Source organism: Protopterus annectens, chromosome 10.part0 (assembly GCF_019279795.1).
Source record: "Protopterus annectens isolate FY-2018-M chromosome 10.part0, PAN1.0, whole genome shotgun sequence".
NCBI lineage: Eukaryota > Metazoa > Chordata > Ceratodontiformes > Protopteridae > Protopterus > Protopterus annectens.
In genome coordinates this window covers 1,645,691,048-1,645,710,349 of record NC_056744.1, presented here as the reverse complement: position 1 = coordinate 1,645,710,349, position 19,302 = coordinate 1,645,691,048, and the positions used below count along the sequence as shown (strand labels likewise).

Sequence of the window (19,302 nt, the reverse complement as noted above, 5' to 3'; positions counted from 1 at the left end):
TTGGAAAGACAAAACAGTGTAAGAAACTTCTCTGTGTGAAAGATTTTCAGTCCATATATCCCTAGTTAATCACTGTATATTAATCAGATCAGACAATAGTAGCAGAAGTGGTGAACTTAAACTCGTCTTAAGTAAAAATAAATAAATAAATAAATAAAAATATATAATTGTACAGAATTACTAAGAATTCAAAAGTAATCCAAGCAAGGCAGGCAGTCTGTTTCCAGTCGAAAATCCTTTATTAAGTACACAGACAAGCCATCCAAGTAAAACAAAAATAGAGTAACAGTTTCCTCACAAGCTTTTTAAATATATATACACTTTTTATCAGGCAAGGGAGTGGTTTATTGTACTGTAAAACAAAGTGTTATTGGTACACATGTTAAATTCACATCCCTTACCCCATCAGAGTGATATTCAAGCTGGTCCTGCCCTACTTAGTAGCTGTCATAATAATATAACCCTTAAGTACTTTAAATAAAATTTATAATGATGTGGTACCTCTTATTTAACCAGATTATTAAGTCTGTGATTTTATCCAAGACAATATACTACAGTCAAAATAGAATCAGACAAAATCCTGAATGAAACACAGTACTGCACAGAAAAGAAATTGCCCTCCTAATCAATAATGCATATAAAACATTCATAAAAATGCTGACCACATAAAAGCATAATTACAAATCAATCCCTAAAAGAAAGACATGGACAGGCAAATTGTGATTCAGAAGTAACAACCTAAAAAAAAAAAAAATATATATATATATATATATATATATATATATATATATATATATATATATATATATATTTATATAGATGGATTATAATTTTCAAATACATGAATTACAATTTCTGAAACAGACATCTTACCCATTCCTTCCTTGAACATATTTATCTCATTCAAAAATCCAAAATAAACACAAGAAAATAAAAATATATGAATTAAAGAGATTCCAATAAATAAAAAAAACAAACATAATTTCTGTAGTGAAAACAACATACTACCAGCAAACCTAGGGCCGAATTCAGAAAAGTGATCATGAGGTGTACACAAGGTGTAAATTTCAATTGACCTTTTTGTTAATTAAGGGACAGATGAGGTATACACGAGGTGTAAACTTCAATGGACCTTTTTTAATCAAGGGACAGCCTCACAGCAGTGCTTTTGCATGACAGCGTGCAGCATCACAGCAGACTGTCTCCTTGGCCATGGTACATGCTAATCAGACATTCGGGAGAAATACATATGCTAATTAGCCATGTGTGCTCCCCCAGAAATGCTTCTGGTAAGGCATTTAGGTAGCAAGAGCATGGCCACTCCTGGTCCGTCGTGGTAATGAGCAAACAGCCAAAAGATGTTTTTAATATTTCTTTTTCTTTGTGGCAAACGTCCGACACCTCCTATGAAAGTGGCTATATCTCCTCCACCATCTCTACTTAATACAGGCAGTTCTGATGTTGCTATCCCTCAGGTAGAGGGACGTCCATTAATCAATGTGTGAATTTGACAATAAAAAATAAAGTCTGTCCTACTCAAACTAAAATCTCCATATGTAACATTTTTAACTTGTTTTTATCTTATGTATTTCTTTAATGCCCTCTCCCTATTAGTAGATTATCTTTCTCATTACTCCACGGATTGTTGGTTCTCTTTCCCCTGTTTTCTTAATTTTTAGAGATCTTGGTGTCTTTTCCTGTAAGGACCCTTTCTCCAATATCTACTATAGTAATTCATTTCTGTTTTCTAGATCTTTACCCATATTTAAGCTTTCATGTCAGAGAAATGTTACCTAGGGCAGCCACGGTGGTGCAGTGGTCAGCACTGTCGCCTCACAGCAAGAGGTTCTCTGGTTCAATCCTTGGCTGGGGTGCCTTCTGTGCGGAGTCTGCATGTCCTCCCTGTGGTCACGTGGGTTTCCTCCGGGTGCTCCGGTTTCCTCCCACATCTCAAAGACATGCTGCAGGTGGATGATTGGACACTCTAAATTGGCCCTAGGTGTGAGTGTGTGTGTGTGTCTGCCTTCTGTGGAAGGTTGGGCACCGGGCTGGCAACTCGACACTGTAAAACTCTATTGTCAATCATAAGCGGAGAGGTGATCGGCTGTGGCGACCCCTAACTGGGAAAAGCCGAAAGAAGACGTCAGAGAAATGTTACCATTCTCTTTTATCTCCTTTCATTTAGAAAGGGGAGAATGGAAGATACTGTTCAGGGGCAGACCTTTTAAGCACTCAGCAGAGTAGAACAGACTAGGGTGATCTTTGTTAATGAAGTCATTGTCTGTACTGCCATTGCTGTTACAGCACTGAAAGTAAATGTGTTTTTGTGGACAATCTCTAAGTAAAATAATGAATCACAGAGTATAAGTAAAACATATGTTAGCTCAGATTTAAAGTATTAACAATATTTAGGGTCAGCTTTGTTCTATAGTTCCAGAATACATTTAGTTTTTAACTATAAGCTACACACTTAAACACAGCCTGCGTACGTGACATGCAGATTTCAGGACACATCTCAGAGCAGGCATTTTCAGTGTCTCAAGCTAATGTTATTTCAAATGCAAATAATGTTCAGAATGTAATAAATTCTAGGTTGTTGTTTTCAGAATCCAGTGCAAATACTGCACTGAGCGGGAACCAGAGTGCAAAGACTAAAAGAAATCCTCCAGAAACATTTCAGTTTGGTAAAGTAAACACCAGCACCAAACCACATGATTTATCTGTCATTGTTTATGCAGAAAAGGAATGACAAACCATGTATTTCCATTGTTTGCATAGAAGGAATTATGGAATAATGTTTTGATTAATACCCATACATTAGTTTCAGTTAAAAACAGACCTCTACCGGAGGAGACAACTGCCGTTATAATGTTAAAAGAACCAACGCTGTCAGGATTTGAAGTGTCAAAGGTTACAGTAGTGAGCAGTTCTCTGTGTACTATACTAGGTAAGGACATGTCAAAGTTAAATGTTGTTTTAGACTTCAGTAACAAGATCTTATGGAGAAATAAAAATGCTACAGAATATACAACAGAGCAAACAAGTTAACACTTGTAAAAAAAGAATATAAAATGTGCGGTAGATTGTGCAGATGATGTACAGAATTAAATAAAAAAAATCAACTAATACACAGATTCAAGGGCTAAAGACAAAATAAATTCTGGTTCAATTGCCACAACTCAAGTGCTGGCAGAAAAGTTACCACATTTTCATAAAGAGTATCTTACTCTCAGAAAAATAATGAAAGACATTCATACAGACTGGAAAGAAAATGGTAGTATAGTAAAAAATCAAGTCCATTCAATTCATTTTTATGACCAGTAAGGAAAAAATATGACAATTACAGTCTAGTACTAGACTAAAAATTAATAACCACATACCATTCTGGTAGCATATGATGTGTATGCTACACCAGAAATGATGGTCAAGTTAAATCCAAAGAATAAATGGGTTACAGTTATAAATCTGGCAAATTATTTTTTGCCATTGTTTTTTTTTTTTGTTTCAGCAGACATTGCTAAGACAACTAAATTATGGTAATAAAGTGTTACAACGCATAACCAAAATCTTCATAGAGACAGAGACAGAAGAAGAGCATTTACAAATATTAAATGATATTTTGCTAGATTTGCAGACTGTAGAATTATAAAGTCAAAGTTACATTTTTAAAAAGTGACAGTACAGTCAAAGGTTCAGATCCCATGCAAGAAAAGAGTGCAGCATAAATACTATTTACACAGTATATAACATTTCCTCATACAGAAAATTAAATTGCATATAAAGAATGAATGGGATGGAATTTTCTGTATGAGGAAACTTCACAAACTGTTAAAGGACAGACAAGTAAAGCTCCAGAATGAGATCAGTTCAATTCTAGCAGTAAATGTATATGTAAATGGTTCAAGATTTTATACCTTTCAGTCAGGAAATGCAGCTCTCCAGACTTCACCAGAGGCACAGACTTATGTAACTGAATTATCACTTTACAGGTCAGTTCAGCAAGCTGAACTGAAGACAGTATTGTATGCTATAAAATGGTATAGTAAAGATCAGTTAAATATTATTAGTGAGTTTTTATGCAATAATAGTTCTTACTATTTATCAGGAGATTTGTGCTACAAGGAAAATTGTAGACAGTGACAATAAACCCTTGCAGAATTCAGAAGTACTGAAAGAGTTAAAAGATGTCAGCTGAAAGAAAAGAAATATGTAAGGCAGTGAGTGGAGAAAACTCTACACTGAAGAAATTCTTTGTATAAATTGTGGTCGGAGGGTGAAAAGAGTAAAAGTAAAAAAAAAAAAATCAACAGTTAAGATTAATTTTATAAAGGTACAGAAATGCAAGCAATACAGAAGAATTAGTATAGTGTCAGATTATTACTTTAGTTTCATTACAGCTTATGACAGGCAGAAAAATGCTAATAAGTTTTCCATTTAATTCAGTAACAAAGTTGCAACCTTTCTATTTCACTGCAGTACATTATCAGTTTGGTTACAGACCTACAAGAATGTATTGATTAGTAACATATGTTAATTTCTGATAGGAGAATGCATATCAAGTCAGGGAAACAAGCAGTGCTATTGGTTTATAATTGCTAAAGCTGCAAATGTTATTTTGAAAACCCGATACTATTTTTTGTGCTTTGTAGAGCTTGCTTCAGAAATGCACCCTGTCAAACCAATCAGATTTTGGATAAAGCAATTTAATTTCCAGTTTGGTATTCCAGAATGCACATTTTTCAGTACAGTCAGGAGGAGTCATTAAATCTTCCACCCAGACTTCCACCAGAAATGAGGAAGGAAGGAACTGGAAGGCCTAATTGTATGAGGGACTCAGCCAGGGACAGACAGACTCAAATGTAGCCCTTCCAATATCCCCACAGTGACATGGGAAAATACAGAGTAAGGCTGCTCTATTTCTTCCTTTGAACTGTTCATTTTGCATGTTTTAGGTTGGCTCACTCATATATCAAGCTTGACAGGAAAGCCAGAAGTAAAGACTGTTACTTTTTCAAAGTTTCAAAGTTTCTTTAAATATAAATGAAATAGTGTTAACTGCATTGACTATTCAGTACATATACAGTATGCTAATTACATTTATGCAAATTTGTTTCAGTTATCTAAAGAAAAGTATTCTTTAGAGTTAGGACATGTATATAACACTGATGCAGATATGTATTTATGCAGCTTAGTTTAGAGTTAATCAAACAGGAGAACCTCTTGCTGTGAGGCAACAACGCTACCGCTGTACCACCGCGGCTTAGATGCAGGAGTGTATTCACGCAAATTAGTGATATCACAATATAAAGTACTTCAAGCTGAATATCAGTTTCAAGTCATGATTTCAGACCACTGCATAATAGTAATAGAGTTAAGGTTATGCATTTATCTGTGTTCAGATGATACTGGCAGGAAAAGGTACTCCTTTAGTGTTAGTTTTAGTTGTTTCCAGAATATAACATCCAAACACAGCTATTTCAGATGTTCAGTATAAATGAGTATTACTTTAGCGTCAGTTTCAGTCAGATTTCAGAATACAGCAGTAATACTGTTATTTTAAATGTTCAGTATAATGCATTTCTAACAGCATTACTAAATAATTTCTACAACATGCATAAATAGCATGCATATATGATCAGAAGAGACTTTGCAGAATTACATTGCAGCTTACACTGTTCAGTCAGGTAAAGTGACAGCATTATTTGTAACAGGCTTATCATGATAAGTTATATGATTACTTAAAGATACTCAAGGCTACTACAGGTCAGGCTTCATTTGTTACAGAATACAGTGCACATTACATAATGGTTATTGTATGTTAGAAATTTACAAGGACACTGCAAAGGTACAGATCTGAAATGCAAAAAACATAGGTTAGAATACATTTACTTCTACTATTACAACACACAGAGATTTAAAAGGTAAATATACAGAGTTATTAGTTACCACTTTAACAAATATAGCTGAAGATTTACAGAAACAAGTTAATACAGTATAAAGTAGTTATGCTTTAAGACACATATATTATAGGTATAAAAAGAGAGTTTATAAATGGCTATCACTAAATTAGTATAGATCTTGTTACACAGAATATGTAATACCACTTATAAGACATGTTAAGGAATTGCCCAGTTAAATTAATTCATAAAGTTATGAGACTTCAATCCAGATTTGTAGATAATTAACAGGTTATCAATGCTCAAGTGACACATAGTGGTCAAAATTAAAACTGCATGTTTATTTGCCAGTTAAAGAAAAATATTTTACAGTTGCTATATCAGTTGTATTAATTATTATAGTATTTTTTGCAGGCTATATTAATACAGTTATAAAGTAATTACAGACACACATCTAGCTCAGAGATTTCAGGGAGAGTTGTAAGATTAGGGCTCACATAAATACAGTTTTGTCCGAATAAATCCTATATAAATACATTATTCTCTTTTCATAGGCCTAGAAATGCAGCCAAAAAAGCAGGCCTATACTTTCATTTCATATTTCACATTTTACATGTAGTTTCAGTAAGTGCAGTTTCACAAGAAAGGAATATTTCAGTGACAGATACAAATAATCTCAGTGAATTAACCTTCAGATCAAAGCACTGATAAGGGTAAGATGTGCTAACAGAGTGTGTGGAACATTTGGTACAAAAACGGATCTTGTTTAAATTATACAAGCCAGGCTTGGGAACCAAGGTTAAAGAGGCATGTAGAAGTTGTAGGAGATTTGCAGGGCTTTAATATTATGATAGACTTTCTAGACAGAGGTTAGTTCAGATACTCAGAAGATTGAATACAGAAGTCATGTTAAATGTCCAGCGATTCAGATACTCAGAAGTCATTGGTAGTCCAGAAACTACAGAAAATAGTGGAGTTTGTCTGGATTCTGTCATTGCAGAGGAAAGAGCAATTCTTAGTTTAGATTTACAATGGACAGTGTAATTCATTCTTCAAAACTACAGAATTCTGAGTATTCATTTTGGTTCAGTTTACTGGCACTGTTATTGGAGACAGTAAAACTTGTTCAGATCTTGTTGAATTAATATGTCTACCTCCACTGTATGCTGCTACTACATCACCTTTACCAGACCTACAGGGTGTACAGGCTTTTATTCTGAAAGGTAGAAGAAAATTTGTCACATAAAGGAGAAGCCGCGATATTTGGCACTTGTCCAATACAGCTCTGGGTAAATTAAAATAAATAAATTTATGTCAGTTCTTACATTAACCATTACCACATGATTAAAGCATTAGCATGATGTTTGTTTTTCATTTAGGTTGTTAAGTTGTGAGATCCTCGAGATGGCTTATTATTGCCTTTATTTTACTGATTGTATATTTTCTGTAGTATAGCTGCCTTTCAGTTATTGTATGTCCAAATTGTAACTTTTTTATAATTTTCTCTGTTGTATAAAACTTCCTATTTTGTAACTGGAGCTTTTTCCCTGGGCCTCCACTGAAAACGGGCTACCACAGCCCAGTTAGACTACTCCTGTCAATGAAAACAATAAATAAATAAATAAATAAATATTTCTTTGTGATAGTATAACAGTGATAAGTATATAATTTATTCATTCGCACAAGTTGTGAATGGGCAAATAAGATTAATGCATGGCATCTTTGTACAATAACATAGTACGTTCTTTAATCCTTTACAATTTTACAGTGTATTCTTAATTCTAATTAATTATGTCACTTTAAAACTGCAAAACATGTTCTCTTTATAATACATCACTTATTATTAACAAAACTGCTATTGTAATAGCAGAAAAATGACATCTGTACAAAAAATTTGTGAGATATTTAAAATAACTTCACACTGTGAAGCAGTACATGCCCAGCTTAACTTTGACTTTTATTTATTTACTTGTTTTTTGTTTCTTAACCAGGAGGGTGGGTAGGTCCAAAATATCATTTTCAGCCAAAACCTGTGCCAAAGGAAAATGTTCAGAATTTGCAAAAATAGCATTCAAGCAATAATAACAGACAGTCATGTTTTTTTTCATTGAGCGAGTCAACTTTAAAAGCAAGCATGCACATCAGGGTAACCTACTGATGGACAAAGACTGAACATTTGAGCTTCAATTATCCGAGGTTCAAACTGCCACCAAGTGGAGTTCCTTCTTAGGAAATCACTGTTGGTGAGTTATGCCAGAAGTGATTCCCTTTTGGGGGAATTTCCCGCTTTTTCAAGTTTGTGTGACTGTGGAGTTGGTATATATAAGTTTGGGATGTGAAGGGCTTGACCACCTGCAAAAAACACTTAAAAAAGTGTTTTTGGCAGGTTTTTTTGACAAATGCAGTTTGGGGATTCTGATTCAGTGCATTTGCTTTCATCTACTCATAGTGAAAGTGGTATATCACAAGTATAGATTTAGGGGTACAATATCAACAAATAGAAAGCATCAAACACATTTTCAACTAATGCAGAGATGATTACATCATTGCATTTATCTATTACATCATGTGCTCTCTGTATTAACAACATGCAGCCATCCTTTATATTACATACTCAACTTGTTTTTGTTTCCATGACAGTGAAAGAGTGATGGTATGTGTTAGGAAAATGCATAATAGCAATGTGCATGCTTAGTACATTAAAGGCTTAAAAGGGTTAATACATTTATTCTGCTCATACTGCATTAATCTGCACATCTATCAGAAACTTAATAAAAGACACTTTATTCTGCTTATGCAATGAAAATATGTGCAGCTACCGGAAACTTAATAAGAGACATTCTATTTCTGCTTATGCCATGAGAAAATGCAGCTGCTAGAAGTCTTGATAAAGAAAATAATAGATGTTTGAAAGCTTAAACTATAGTCAGCACTACTTGTACCAAAGCTAGAAATGTACCTTGAATCTAGACAAAATGTATCGCATGTATTAGAATTGTACAATGGAAGAATTGAAGAGACAAGGTGGGCTAAAATAAGCCCAAGGCCAGGTTGTTTTTCTCAAATGTTTTTGCAAGACAGCAATAATCTGACCATGTCAGCAATAAGCCTGGTAACATTTTCTGTGTAACATACAGAAAGCTGTGTCCAAATATGTCAGCAGTAGATTAGTAACATTTTCTATGTGACATGAAGAGAACTGTATAAGAATAATATACTGACCACCAGAAAGTTAGACAAACATTGTATCTACATGCTTTGTCTCCTTGCTGCAAGTAATAAAGGGTGCCTTGCTTGAACCTAACGTGTATTGATCTTTGAAGTTTTTCCTTTTACAGATTGGTCCTTCGGACCAAAATCCTCTCTTCACCTCGGATCAGATGACCAGGTGGCTGAAACAGTATGGGGAAGAAAACAAATCGGTTCTTCTTATATGGAAAGTCCTCCAACTGAATTGTCGTCAAAAGAGGCCAGCCACTTTCTGATCTGTGACTGAAGGACGGGTCTCCGCGAATCGTTGATCAATCACGTGGGCTCAGGTAAGGTGAATCTACTTTTCTCTGTTTCAGATCAGGGACTAGATGTGTATTGTTTTTTTTATCAGATTGTATTTTTCTTAGGGATAAAAAAAGAGTACTGTCTTGTCATAGATCAGGAGAAACAGAATAAGTAGGCAGTCATTCTGAAGAGACTATAACAAAATCCGTGGTATACGTTAAACATTAAGAGAAGTTACATAACAATCAAAGGTAAAATAAAATGGGTAATAATTGCACAAAAACACCCCAGAGCCCACCGTTAACGGAAGACGCAAAATATATGCAGTCGCAACGCGCCAATAATATTAGATATTTTTCAAAATGGGTTAATAAATATGAATTCGATGGAAAATTAGAAAAATCCTCGCTTATCAAACTTATCAAACAACTCAAAAAAGATTCCAAGGGTCAGGTAAAAAAGCAACGGCGGTTAGGAATTCCTCAAGCACACAGGTGCCTGGAGGAAGTAAACCGTAGGGACCAAAGGAACAAAGATTCAAAAGCAATGTTTTTAGATAAGGAGGATAATAACTTAGTAATAGCATCAGCACCTCCACCTCCCTTACCAGAATATGAAGCAAGTGAACAGGTTAGTCCACCCCCACTATATCCTGTGGTCACTGAAGATAGACATATTATAAAACTAAAACTAACTAAAATCAGAGATCCCATCAGGACCAGCTCCCGAACAAAGGCAAGTAATTCAGAAGAAGATATTGAGTTATGGCAAATAGTTAAGAATTTACGATCTATAGGAGAAGAAGAAGAAATATGCCAGCTTATAGAAGTACCTAATCCTCAGGCAGGTCAGGACAATCAGGACCCAACTATCTTAGTATATAGACCTTGGACTCCGGAAGATATCCGGAAAGCCACTGAGGGAATTCCCCATCTGAAGAATAATTTTAGAAAATTCTCAGAAGACTTACAAGGAATGAGGTTAAGTTATAACTTAAATGGAGTAGAAGTAGAAAAAGTAGTTAGACAAATTGTAGGGCCAGATTGGTACATGATTTGTGTCAACTGGAACCCTCGTGACGCTGCACAAAGACCCCTCCCACATAGCAGCGCAGAATTAGACACAAGAGTAAAAGGTCTTACAGACCGCATCTCCAAAAAATGGAAACCTAGGGCAGACTGGACTTGCATTAATCAATGCATCCAACAAGAAGGTGAAACAATTGACCAGTACTATGCCAGATTGTTAGAATGTTTTAATAACCACTGTGGAATGCAGGTTCCTGAAGATCAAACGCAAGATTCCCCATATGAACAGCAGTTAAAGAATGCATTTTGAAAGGCAGTGAAGTACGCCTATAAGCAGTTTTATTACAAAACACATGGTAGACCATCGTACCAGCAGGTTACAATCATTACTTGAATATGCTAGACATGCCGAAAGGCATTTTAATAGCAAAAAGAAAAAGAAAGCTCAAGTATTTTCTGTAGAAGACGGAGCAGAAGTTTATGTAGTACAGTCTGGGAAAAGGGGCAAGAAAAATGCACAAGGAAACAAGCAGTCTGATCAGCGATCAGAGGACTTTGAAGGGTATAAGAAAAGGGGAGAATGTTTTAAATGTGGTAAAAAGGGACATTTGGCAAGGGATTGCAGGAAAAATAAGAAGGCAACAACAGAAGACAAGGAGGATGAGGACTGACTATATGATAGTCAAGAATCACTAGAAGGGGCTAGCAAAGAAAGGACAAATGAGAATGTGAAAGAGGGAGTAGAGGAAGTGCAGGAAGTTAGTAATAATGAAGAAAACGAGATATTAGACCTAGCTTTGTTGAGCCTGGAGCTCTATTTAGCAGACACAAAACCAGACGTTACACTCTTGGTAGAAGGAAGGGAGGTCATATTTTTGTGTGATTCAGGAGCATCACGGACCCTGATACACCCCTCCAAACTACCAGAAAACATAGAGTCACCTGATTACATACTGGTCAAAGCAGCTAATGGACAGCTGTATCGGGAGCCTCTCTCCCATAACATTGCAATAACTGATCCAGTTTCAAGATTAACACAGAAAAGCAAAATTGTAGTTTCTGCAAAATGTCCAGTAAATCTCTTGGGCAGAGACCTCATGCAGATATTTGGTATAGCAGTAGTCCCAACCATGCAGGGTATGGAAGCACAGCGACAAAATAATACCTTTGTGGTGCAATCAGAGGGTAAAATGTTTTACTGGTACAGCCAGGACTTGGTTACGACTGGTCCAGGGACTGTGACCGAGGAACTAATGAGCATAGCCATCAGTAAGTTTCCCTCCCTTTGACATTGACTAGCAACACCTGTTGCACTGTACCCTGTATTTTTGTGACACACCAGGACCTGATAAGGAATATGAGAAAGAATTATTTAAGAATCATACAAATAGATTGATGCTGCGTAACCTGGACTGGGACACAGAAGGGAACAGTGTAGCCAGCTGTTCACTGCCCCAGGAGTTTTTTGCACTTTATAGAGCTAATCGATTACCACATGTTAGTTTAACTAAAAACAAAAATATAAAATGGGCAGACCTAGGAGAAAAAGCCACAAGATGGGAGAAACAGATAGAACTAGAACTGTCAGGACAGGGGATATGAGTGCAAAAGTTGAACTGGATAACTCAGACCAACCCAGCTGTGCACTTGCAATCTAGCAAAGACAGCTGATGGACACTCCTATTAAAGGAGGAAGAAAATGCCTTGCGAGGTATACCAGAGACTCTCTGGTCAACAGGGACATCAGATGTAGGACTCATTCATACAGCGGGGCCAGTCACTATCACGCCAAAGTCAGCATTCAGACCACAAAAAAGACAGTATCCCTTAAGAAAGATGCAGAGGCAGGGATAAAGCCTATTATAGCATCTTTACTTAAAGGAGGGATAGTAATAGAATCTCCTGATTCACCATGTAAGACACCCTTATTTCCAGTTAAAAAAGCCAATGGAGAATGGTGTATGGTCCAGGATTTGCAAGCTGTAAATGACGCGGTAATACCAAGGGCACCCATAGTGCCAGATCCACACACCCTGTTGAATGACTTAAAACCTCAACAAAAGTATGTTTCTGTGGTAGACATTAGCAACGCATTCTTTTCAATACCGATACACCTTGATAGCCAGTACTGGTTTGCATTTACATTTCAGGGAAAAAGATATACATATACACGCCTACCACAGGGATATTGTGAAAGTCCAATGATATTCTCACAAGAAATGGCAAGCAACTTGACGGGATTCAACCCACCAAGAGGTAGCCAGGTTTTACTTTATGTTGATGACATTCTGCTGGCGTCCCCCACCCAGTAGGATTGTAAGGAAGATACCATAGCACTTCTACGATTTTTAGCTGCTGAGGAACATAAGGTAAACAAAGACAAACTGCAGCTCTGGAAAAAACAGGTTAAATACCTAGGATATATAATATCCAAGGAAGGTAGAACGTTAGATGAGGACAGAAAGGTAGCAATTTTACAAGCACCAAAACCCACTACCAAGAAGGAAATTATGTCCTTCCTGGGTACAACTAATTTTTGCCGAAGCTGGATTCCAAACTATGCTTTGGAATCTGCACCCTTGACTGACCTTATATATAAGACACCTATGGCAGCGCAGCATTTGTTACAATGGACACCAGAGGCAGAGTCTGCCTTTTGTAAACTAAAGCAGTTAATAGCATCCTCACTAGTTCTGGGATTGCCAAACTATCTGAAATGTTTTTTCCAGACTGTAGATTGCAAGCAGGGTTACATGACATCAGTATTAACACAACAGCATGGGGATAAGCAACGCCCCATCGCTTACTATTCATCACAACTGGACCCAGTGGCACGATCCTTACCCCACTGTGTACAAGTAGTAGTTGCAGCTGCAATGGCAGTGCAGGCTTCAGCCTCAGTAGTCTTATTCCACCCTCTCACTTTGAGAGTGCCCCAAGCAGTTGCGATCATTTTACTGCAAGAAAAAGTGGCATATCTCTCCCCTGCTAGACATCTTTCCTGCATGACTATATTGTTGAGCCAACCTCATATGACAATTCAATGGTGTACAACTTTGAACCCTTCTACGCTGCTCCCAACCCCTGCAGATGGCACACCCCACCGCTGCCTGCAGGTAATTGAGCAAAAGACTCTACCTAGAAAAGATCTCACAGACGTCCCCTTGTACAATGCTGAGGTGACATATTACGTGGATGGCTCGTGCAAAAGGGGTCCTGCAGGAAAAAACCTAATAGGATATGCAGTAGTCTCTGATACGGAGATTGTAGAAGCAAAATCTTTTACCACACTATTTATCTGCACAGGCAGCAGAATTGATTGCCCTGACACGGGCATGTACCCTAGCAAAGGGTAAATGTGTAAACATTTTTACTGACAGTCAGTACGCTTTTTCCACTGTACATGTGTTTGCACAACAGTGGAAAACCGAGGAATGATAACATCTACTGGCAAACCTATAACTCATGCACAGTTTATTTTAGATATTTTAGAATCTATTCAGTTACCTCAGAAAGTGGCCATTTGCAAATGTACAGCTCACACCAAGCAACAGGTTAGGATTTCAAAAGGTACAGCTGCAAAACAAGCGGCCACAGGATCTTTAGGATTTCTGAAATAGTGTTAACACTCACAAGCTGAAAAACAGAAATGGTAAATGGGAGGCTACACTCCGCTGGGATAGTTATCTCTCCTTTAGGGGGGGAGAGAGGGGGTGAAGTTTGCACTGAACCTGTCTGCCAGTATGTTGGCAATGTCTGTGGGTTCAGTGATTTTTGTATCATTTTGGACTAATTCTGAGCATATCTGGGAGTTTCCACCCAGGTTCCTAACATAGCTGAAAAAGGCCTTATGATTGTCCTTTGAATCCATGGCAATTTTTCTCTCAAAACTGGCCTTAGTTGATTTTATGAGTGCTCATATTTTTTTTACTAATAATGATCAGGGGTGACTTCCCTTTTATGGATTTTGTTCTATCATGTAATAGCTTTCTCCTCTTACTGTAAAGTTTGTTAATGGCTGGGGTCCACCAGACTGGACGTTTTCCCTTTGTGGAAAGAGTCTTGGTTTTATTTGGGATTGCCTGATCCATGCAGTCCTGGAGGTGTTCATAGAAGGCATTTGTAAGGGCTTCCAGCTTGGGTTGTGGTTTCCACTGGCTCAGGGGCCTTGAAGGATACCACACCAGTCTTGAGTAGTGTGAAGTTTGCTTTAGAGAAGTTCTTCACTGTGGACTTTTTTGTTTGGGGTGGGGGCGGGATGTGGATTTCCAGTGAGATTAGTTTATGATCAGATCTCACCAATGAGGGATATACTTCCGGTGTGGAGCAATTTGTCCCCATGTTTGTGATAATGAGATCTAGTATATTTTCTCCTCTCATGGGAACAGTGACTAGCTGTTCCATAGCATTTGAATTTATGAACTCCAGGAACCGTTGGGCTAGAAAGTTAGGGCTTGAGTAATGTTCCCAGTCTATATTCGGGTAGTTGAAGTCACCCAATATGATGGTGTTTGGAGATACATTTATACCCTCCAGTGTCTTCAGGAAGGCTGTGTGGGGTTCCTGAGTTTGAGAGGGTGGCCTGTAGCATGCTACAATTTGTAGAGCAGTTTTGCCTATGGTTAGTTGCACCTGGATGGTTTCCGAGCTTATGCGTTGCCACCAACCTGGAGGTGTGGGTATCCTTTATGAATATGGATACACCCCCTCCTTTTGTGGTGTGGTCCGGGTTTTGGGGCCGGAACGCATGATATGAGGTAAAACCTAATAGTGCCGGGGTGCTCTCAGGAGCCTTGAACCAGGTTTCAGTTACAGCACAGACATCGATGTTCTCCATACTGAGAAGGGCCTCGAGTGCGTGCATTTTGAGATTTAGACTTCTGGCATTGAGCAGCATTGTTAAGTTGTGAGATCCTTGAGATGGCTTATTATTGCCTTTATTTTACTGATTGTATATTTTCTGTAGTATAGCTGCCTTTCAGTTATTGTATGTCCAAATTGAAACTTTAAGATTTATAATTTTCTCTGTTGTATAAAACTTCCTATTTTGTAACTGGAGCTTTTTCCCTGGGCCTCCACTGAAAACGGGCTACCACAGCCCAGTTAGACTACTCCTGTCAATGAAAACAATAAATAAATAAATAAATATTTCTTTGTGATAGTATAGCAGTGATAATTATATAATTTATTCATTCGCACAAGTTATGAATGGGCAAATAAGATTAATGCATGGCATCTTTGTACAATAACGTAGTACGTTCTTTAATCCTATACAATTTTACAGTGTATTCTTAATTCTAATTAATTATGTCACTTTAAAACTGCAAAACATGTTCTCTTTATAATACATCACTTATTATTAACGAAACTGCTATTGTAATAGCAGAAAAATGACATCTGTACAAAAGATTTGTGCGATATTTAAAATAACTTCACACTGTGAAGCAGTACATGCCCAGCTTAACTTTGACTTTTATTTATTTACTTGTTTTTTGTTTCTTAACCAGGAGGGTGGGTAGGTCCAAAATATAATTTTCAGCCAAAACCTGTGCCAAAGGAAAATGTTCAGAATTTGCAAAAATAGCATTCAAGCAATAATAACAGACAGTCATGTTTTTTTTCATTGAGCGAGTCAACTTTAAAAGCAAGCATGCACATCAGGGTAACCTACTGATGGACAAAGACTGAACGTTTGAGCTTCAATTATCCGAGGTTCAAACTGCCACCAAGTGGAGTTCCTTCTTAGGAAATCACTGTTGGTAAGTTATGCCAGAAGTGATTCCCTTTTGGGGGAATTTCCCGCTTTTTCAAGTTTGTGTGACTGTGGAGTTGGTATATATAAGTTTGGGATGTGAAGGGCTTGACCACCTGCAAAAAACACTTAAAAAGTGTTTTTGAAAGGTTTTTTTTGACAAATGCAGTTTGGGGATTCTGATTCAGTGCATTTGCTTTCATCTACTCATAGTGAAAGTGGTATATCACAGGTATAGATTTAGGGGTACAATATCAACAAATAGAAAACATCAAACACATTTTCAACTAATGCAGAGATGATTACATCATTGCATTAATCTATTACATCATGTGCTCTCTGTATTAACAACATGCAGCCATCCTTTATATTACATACTCAACTTGTTTTTGTTTCCATGACAGTGAAAGAGTGATGTTATGTGTTAGGAAAATGCATAATAGCAATGTGCATGCTTAGTACATTAAAGGCTTAAAAGGGTTAATACATTTATTCTGTTCATACTGCATTAATCTGCACATCTATTAGAAACTTAATAAAAGACACTTTATTCTGCTTATGCAATGAAAATATGTGCAGCTACCGGAAACTTAATAAGAGACATTCTATTTCTGCTTATGCCATGAGAAAATGTGCAGCTGCTAGAAGTCTTGATAAAGAAAACAATAGATGTTTGAAAGCTTAAACTATAGTCAGCACTACTTGTACCAAAGCTAGAAATGTGCCTTGAATCTAGACAAAATGTATTGCATGCATTAGAATTGTACAATGGAAGAATTGAAGAGACAAGGTGGGCTAAAATAAGCCCAAGGCCAGGTTGTTTTTCTCAAATGTTTTTGCATAACAGCAATAATCTGACCATGTCAGCAATAAGCCTGGCAACATTTTCTGTGTAACATACAGAAAGCTGTGTCCAACTACGTCAGCAGTAGATTAGTAACATTTTCTATGTGACACGAAGAGAACTGTATAAGAATAATATACTGACCACCAGAAAATTAGACAAACCTTGTACCTACATGCATTGTGTCCTTGCTGCAAGTAATAAAGGGTGCCTTGCTTGGAACCTAACATGTATTGATCTTTGAAGTTTCTCCTTTTACATTATGCTAAATGCAGTGTCTTTGATTATATTTGTAATACTTTAAATTATCCCACTTGCAACAGTCACAAATCACAGAGCTCAGAGGTATCTCTACACATTATTTATGTCATTGTGTGATTTTTCAAGGGCATGGCATGCAGTGGAATTTGATTCAAAGATAGCTGTTCTCTGTGGAGATCTGTTGCTTTCTTTGCAATGGTACCTGTGCACTGCTTTTGTAGATGAACACTGGTGACAGTGAAGTGGATTATACTGTGAGATTCTTGCTGTGTGTATATGAGTGTATGTTTGGGGGAGGGTTGCGCATACATGTACATGTCTATGTGCATGTACTGTATGTTAGAGACTGCTCCTGTACTCTGAGACTACTGCAATGGAAGTATGCCCCTTTCCCAGAGGTGCATTGAAGATTTGGGAGACTTCATCCCATAGCAAACAAAGTTTGTTCAGTGTTTGGTGAATGTAACTTTAGTGAAGGCTTTATTTAGCCTTTTCAGTTCTGTTTTTATGCTCAGGACTTTAGATACAAGGAATTAATGTTCTAAAGTGTGATTTTTTTTTTTTACTATACTATTACATAAAAGGAACTTTTCTCTGTTATATTCATTAATACAAATCCTAAATGATAAATATTTAAAACAATAATTAAGCACATTAAAAGGCAAAGCAGATGCCAAAGGGACTAAAGATGAAGTGGTACAGAAAAGGTATAGATTGATGTGTAGAAGGCAAAAAGAATGCAAAAAGGTACAAGGAAGGTATGCCTTATTCTAGTTAGATCGTCAAACTCAAAGGAATTATAACAAAACAAACAAGTCAAGCATTCTGACAGTATTCAGTATCAGTGTTCAAGCTAAACAATATACACTCAAGCTTCATTAAATAAACAAATAAGTAAGGATTCCAGTAGCAATAGAGACCATCCTGCTCTTACTTTTTATACTGGGCATACTGCCATAACAGAAGGTGCTATCTTTTGTTTGGACTGTCTGGTACCCCATCTATATAGACTCTGAAATTCGGGAAATGACCCGAATCCTGTGGGCTATGAGTGAACCATGAGAGATATCAACAGATGACGGAAGCATAACCAGAATGGGCTGCTGCCTTCTTAGTAAGGATGGAAGAAAGGAAGCTGGGTTTGCTGTAGGTAAGGCAGTGCATCACACCAGGGCATTGCAGTAATAGAAATGTGAGGTAGCTGTATGCTAACGACTGGTTAATGACATCATGGGTCAAGTTGGCGATAAATATCATGTTCACAGCTTACAATGTGTTTGAGATAACAATCCTGTCAGACAAGCCTGACAAGGCAACACGGTTAACCATTACCATAAAGACACAGTTAAGCACAATTTGCTGACAGGAGACCCCAGTTTGCTATTTTGTATGGTAATTGTTCATATGCAAGAGTGGACTTTTTTATCACACTTACCCTGAAAAATTAAATGTGATCCTTAAGTAGTCAGTGCAAATGTTGTCCTCACCACAGTTCTGTTTGAATTGTAGCTGAAATAGAAAAAAATTAGTTTATTGCAGATAAAACATAAAGCCAATATCAAACTGTTAAGGACATTACCAGTATTTCCTCTAGACATTTATGCTCTACAGGTTTTCTTCATTAAATGGTTGATTCTGTTAGCGCAGCTGCTACTAAACTTCAGCAGTCATAAGGTACAATCACTGCTATGGGATATAGTGGAATTCTATTCCAGGCAATGTCTACAGCCATTAAGTATGATAGTGGCTACAAGGTATAATGGGATATTAGTCCATACAGCTTCTACAGCCATAAAGTATGATGATGGCTACAAGCTACAGTGGGATACTTGTCCTGTAGCTTCTACAGTGATGAAGTATGATCACGGCTAGGAGATACGGTGGGATACTGGTGCAAGCTTCTACATTAATGAAGTACAATCAATGGCTACAACATATGGTGAAATACTAGTTTGGGTAGCTTCTACAGCAATAATGCATAATCACGGTTATGAAGTATAACAGAATATTAATCTGTGTAGA

General features: G+C 37.0%; 1 protein-coding gene across 1 annotated transcript in view; it reads right to left on the bottom strand.

The window, feature by feature from the left end:
- Positions 1 to 19,302, bottom strand: part of LOC122814360 (integrin alpha-M-like) — a 249,783-nt gene that overhangs the window by 228,257 nt on the left and 2,224 nt on the right. Inside the window, exon 2 of the mRNA XM_044086946.1 lies at positions 18,716 to 18,789. Within this exon, the coding sequence (XP_043942881.1) occupies positions 18,716 to 18,789 (74 nt within the window). The remainder of the gene's footprint in view (positions 1 to 18,715; positions 18,790 to 19,302) is intronic.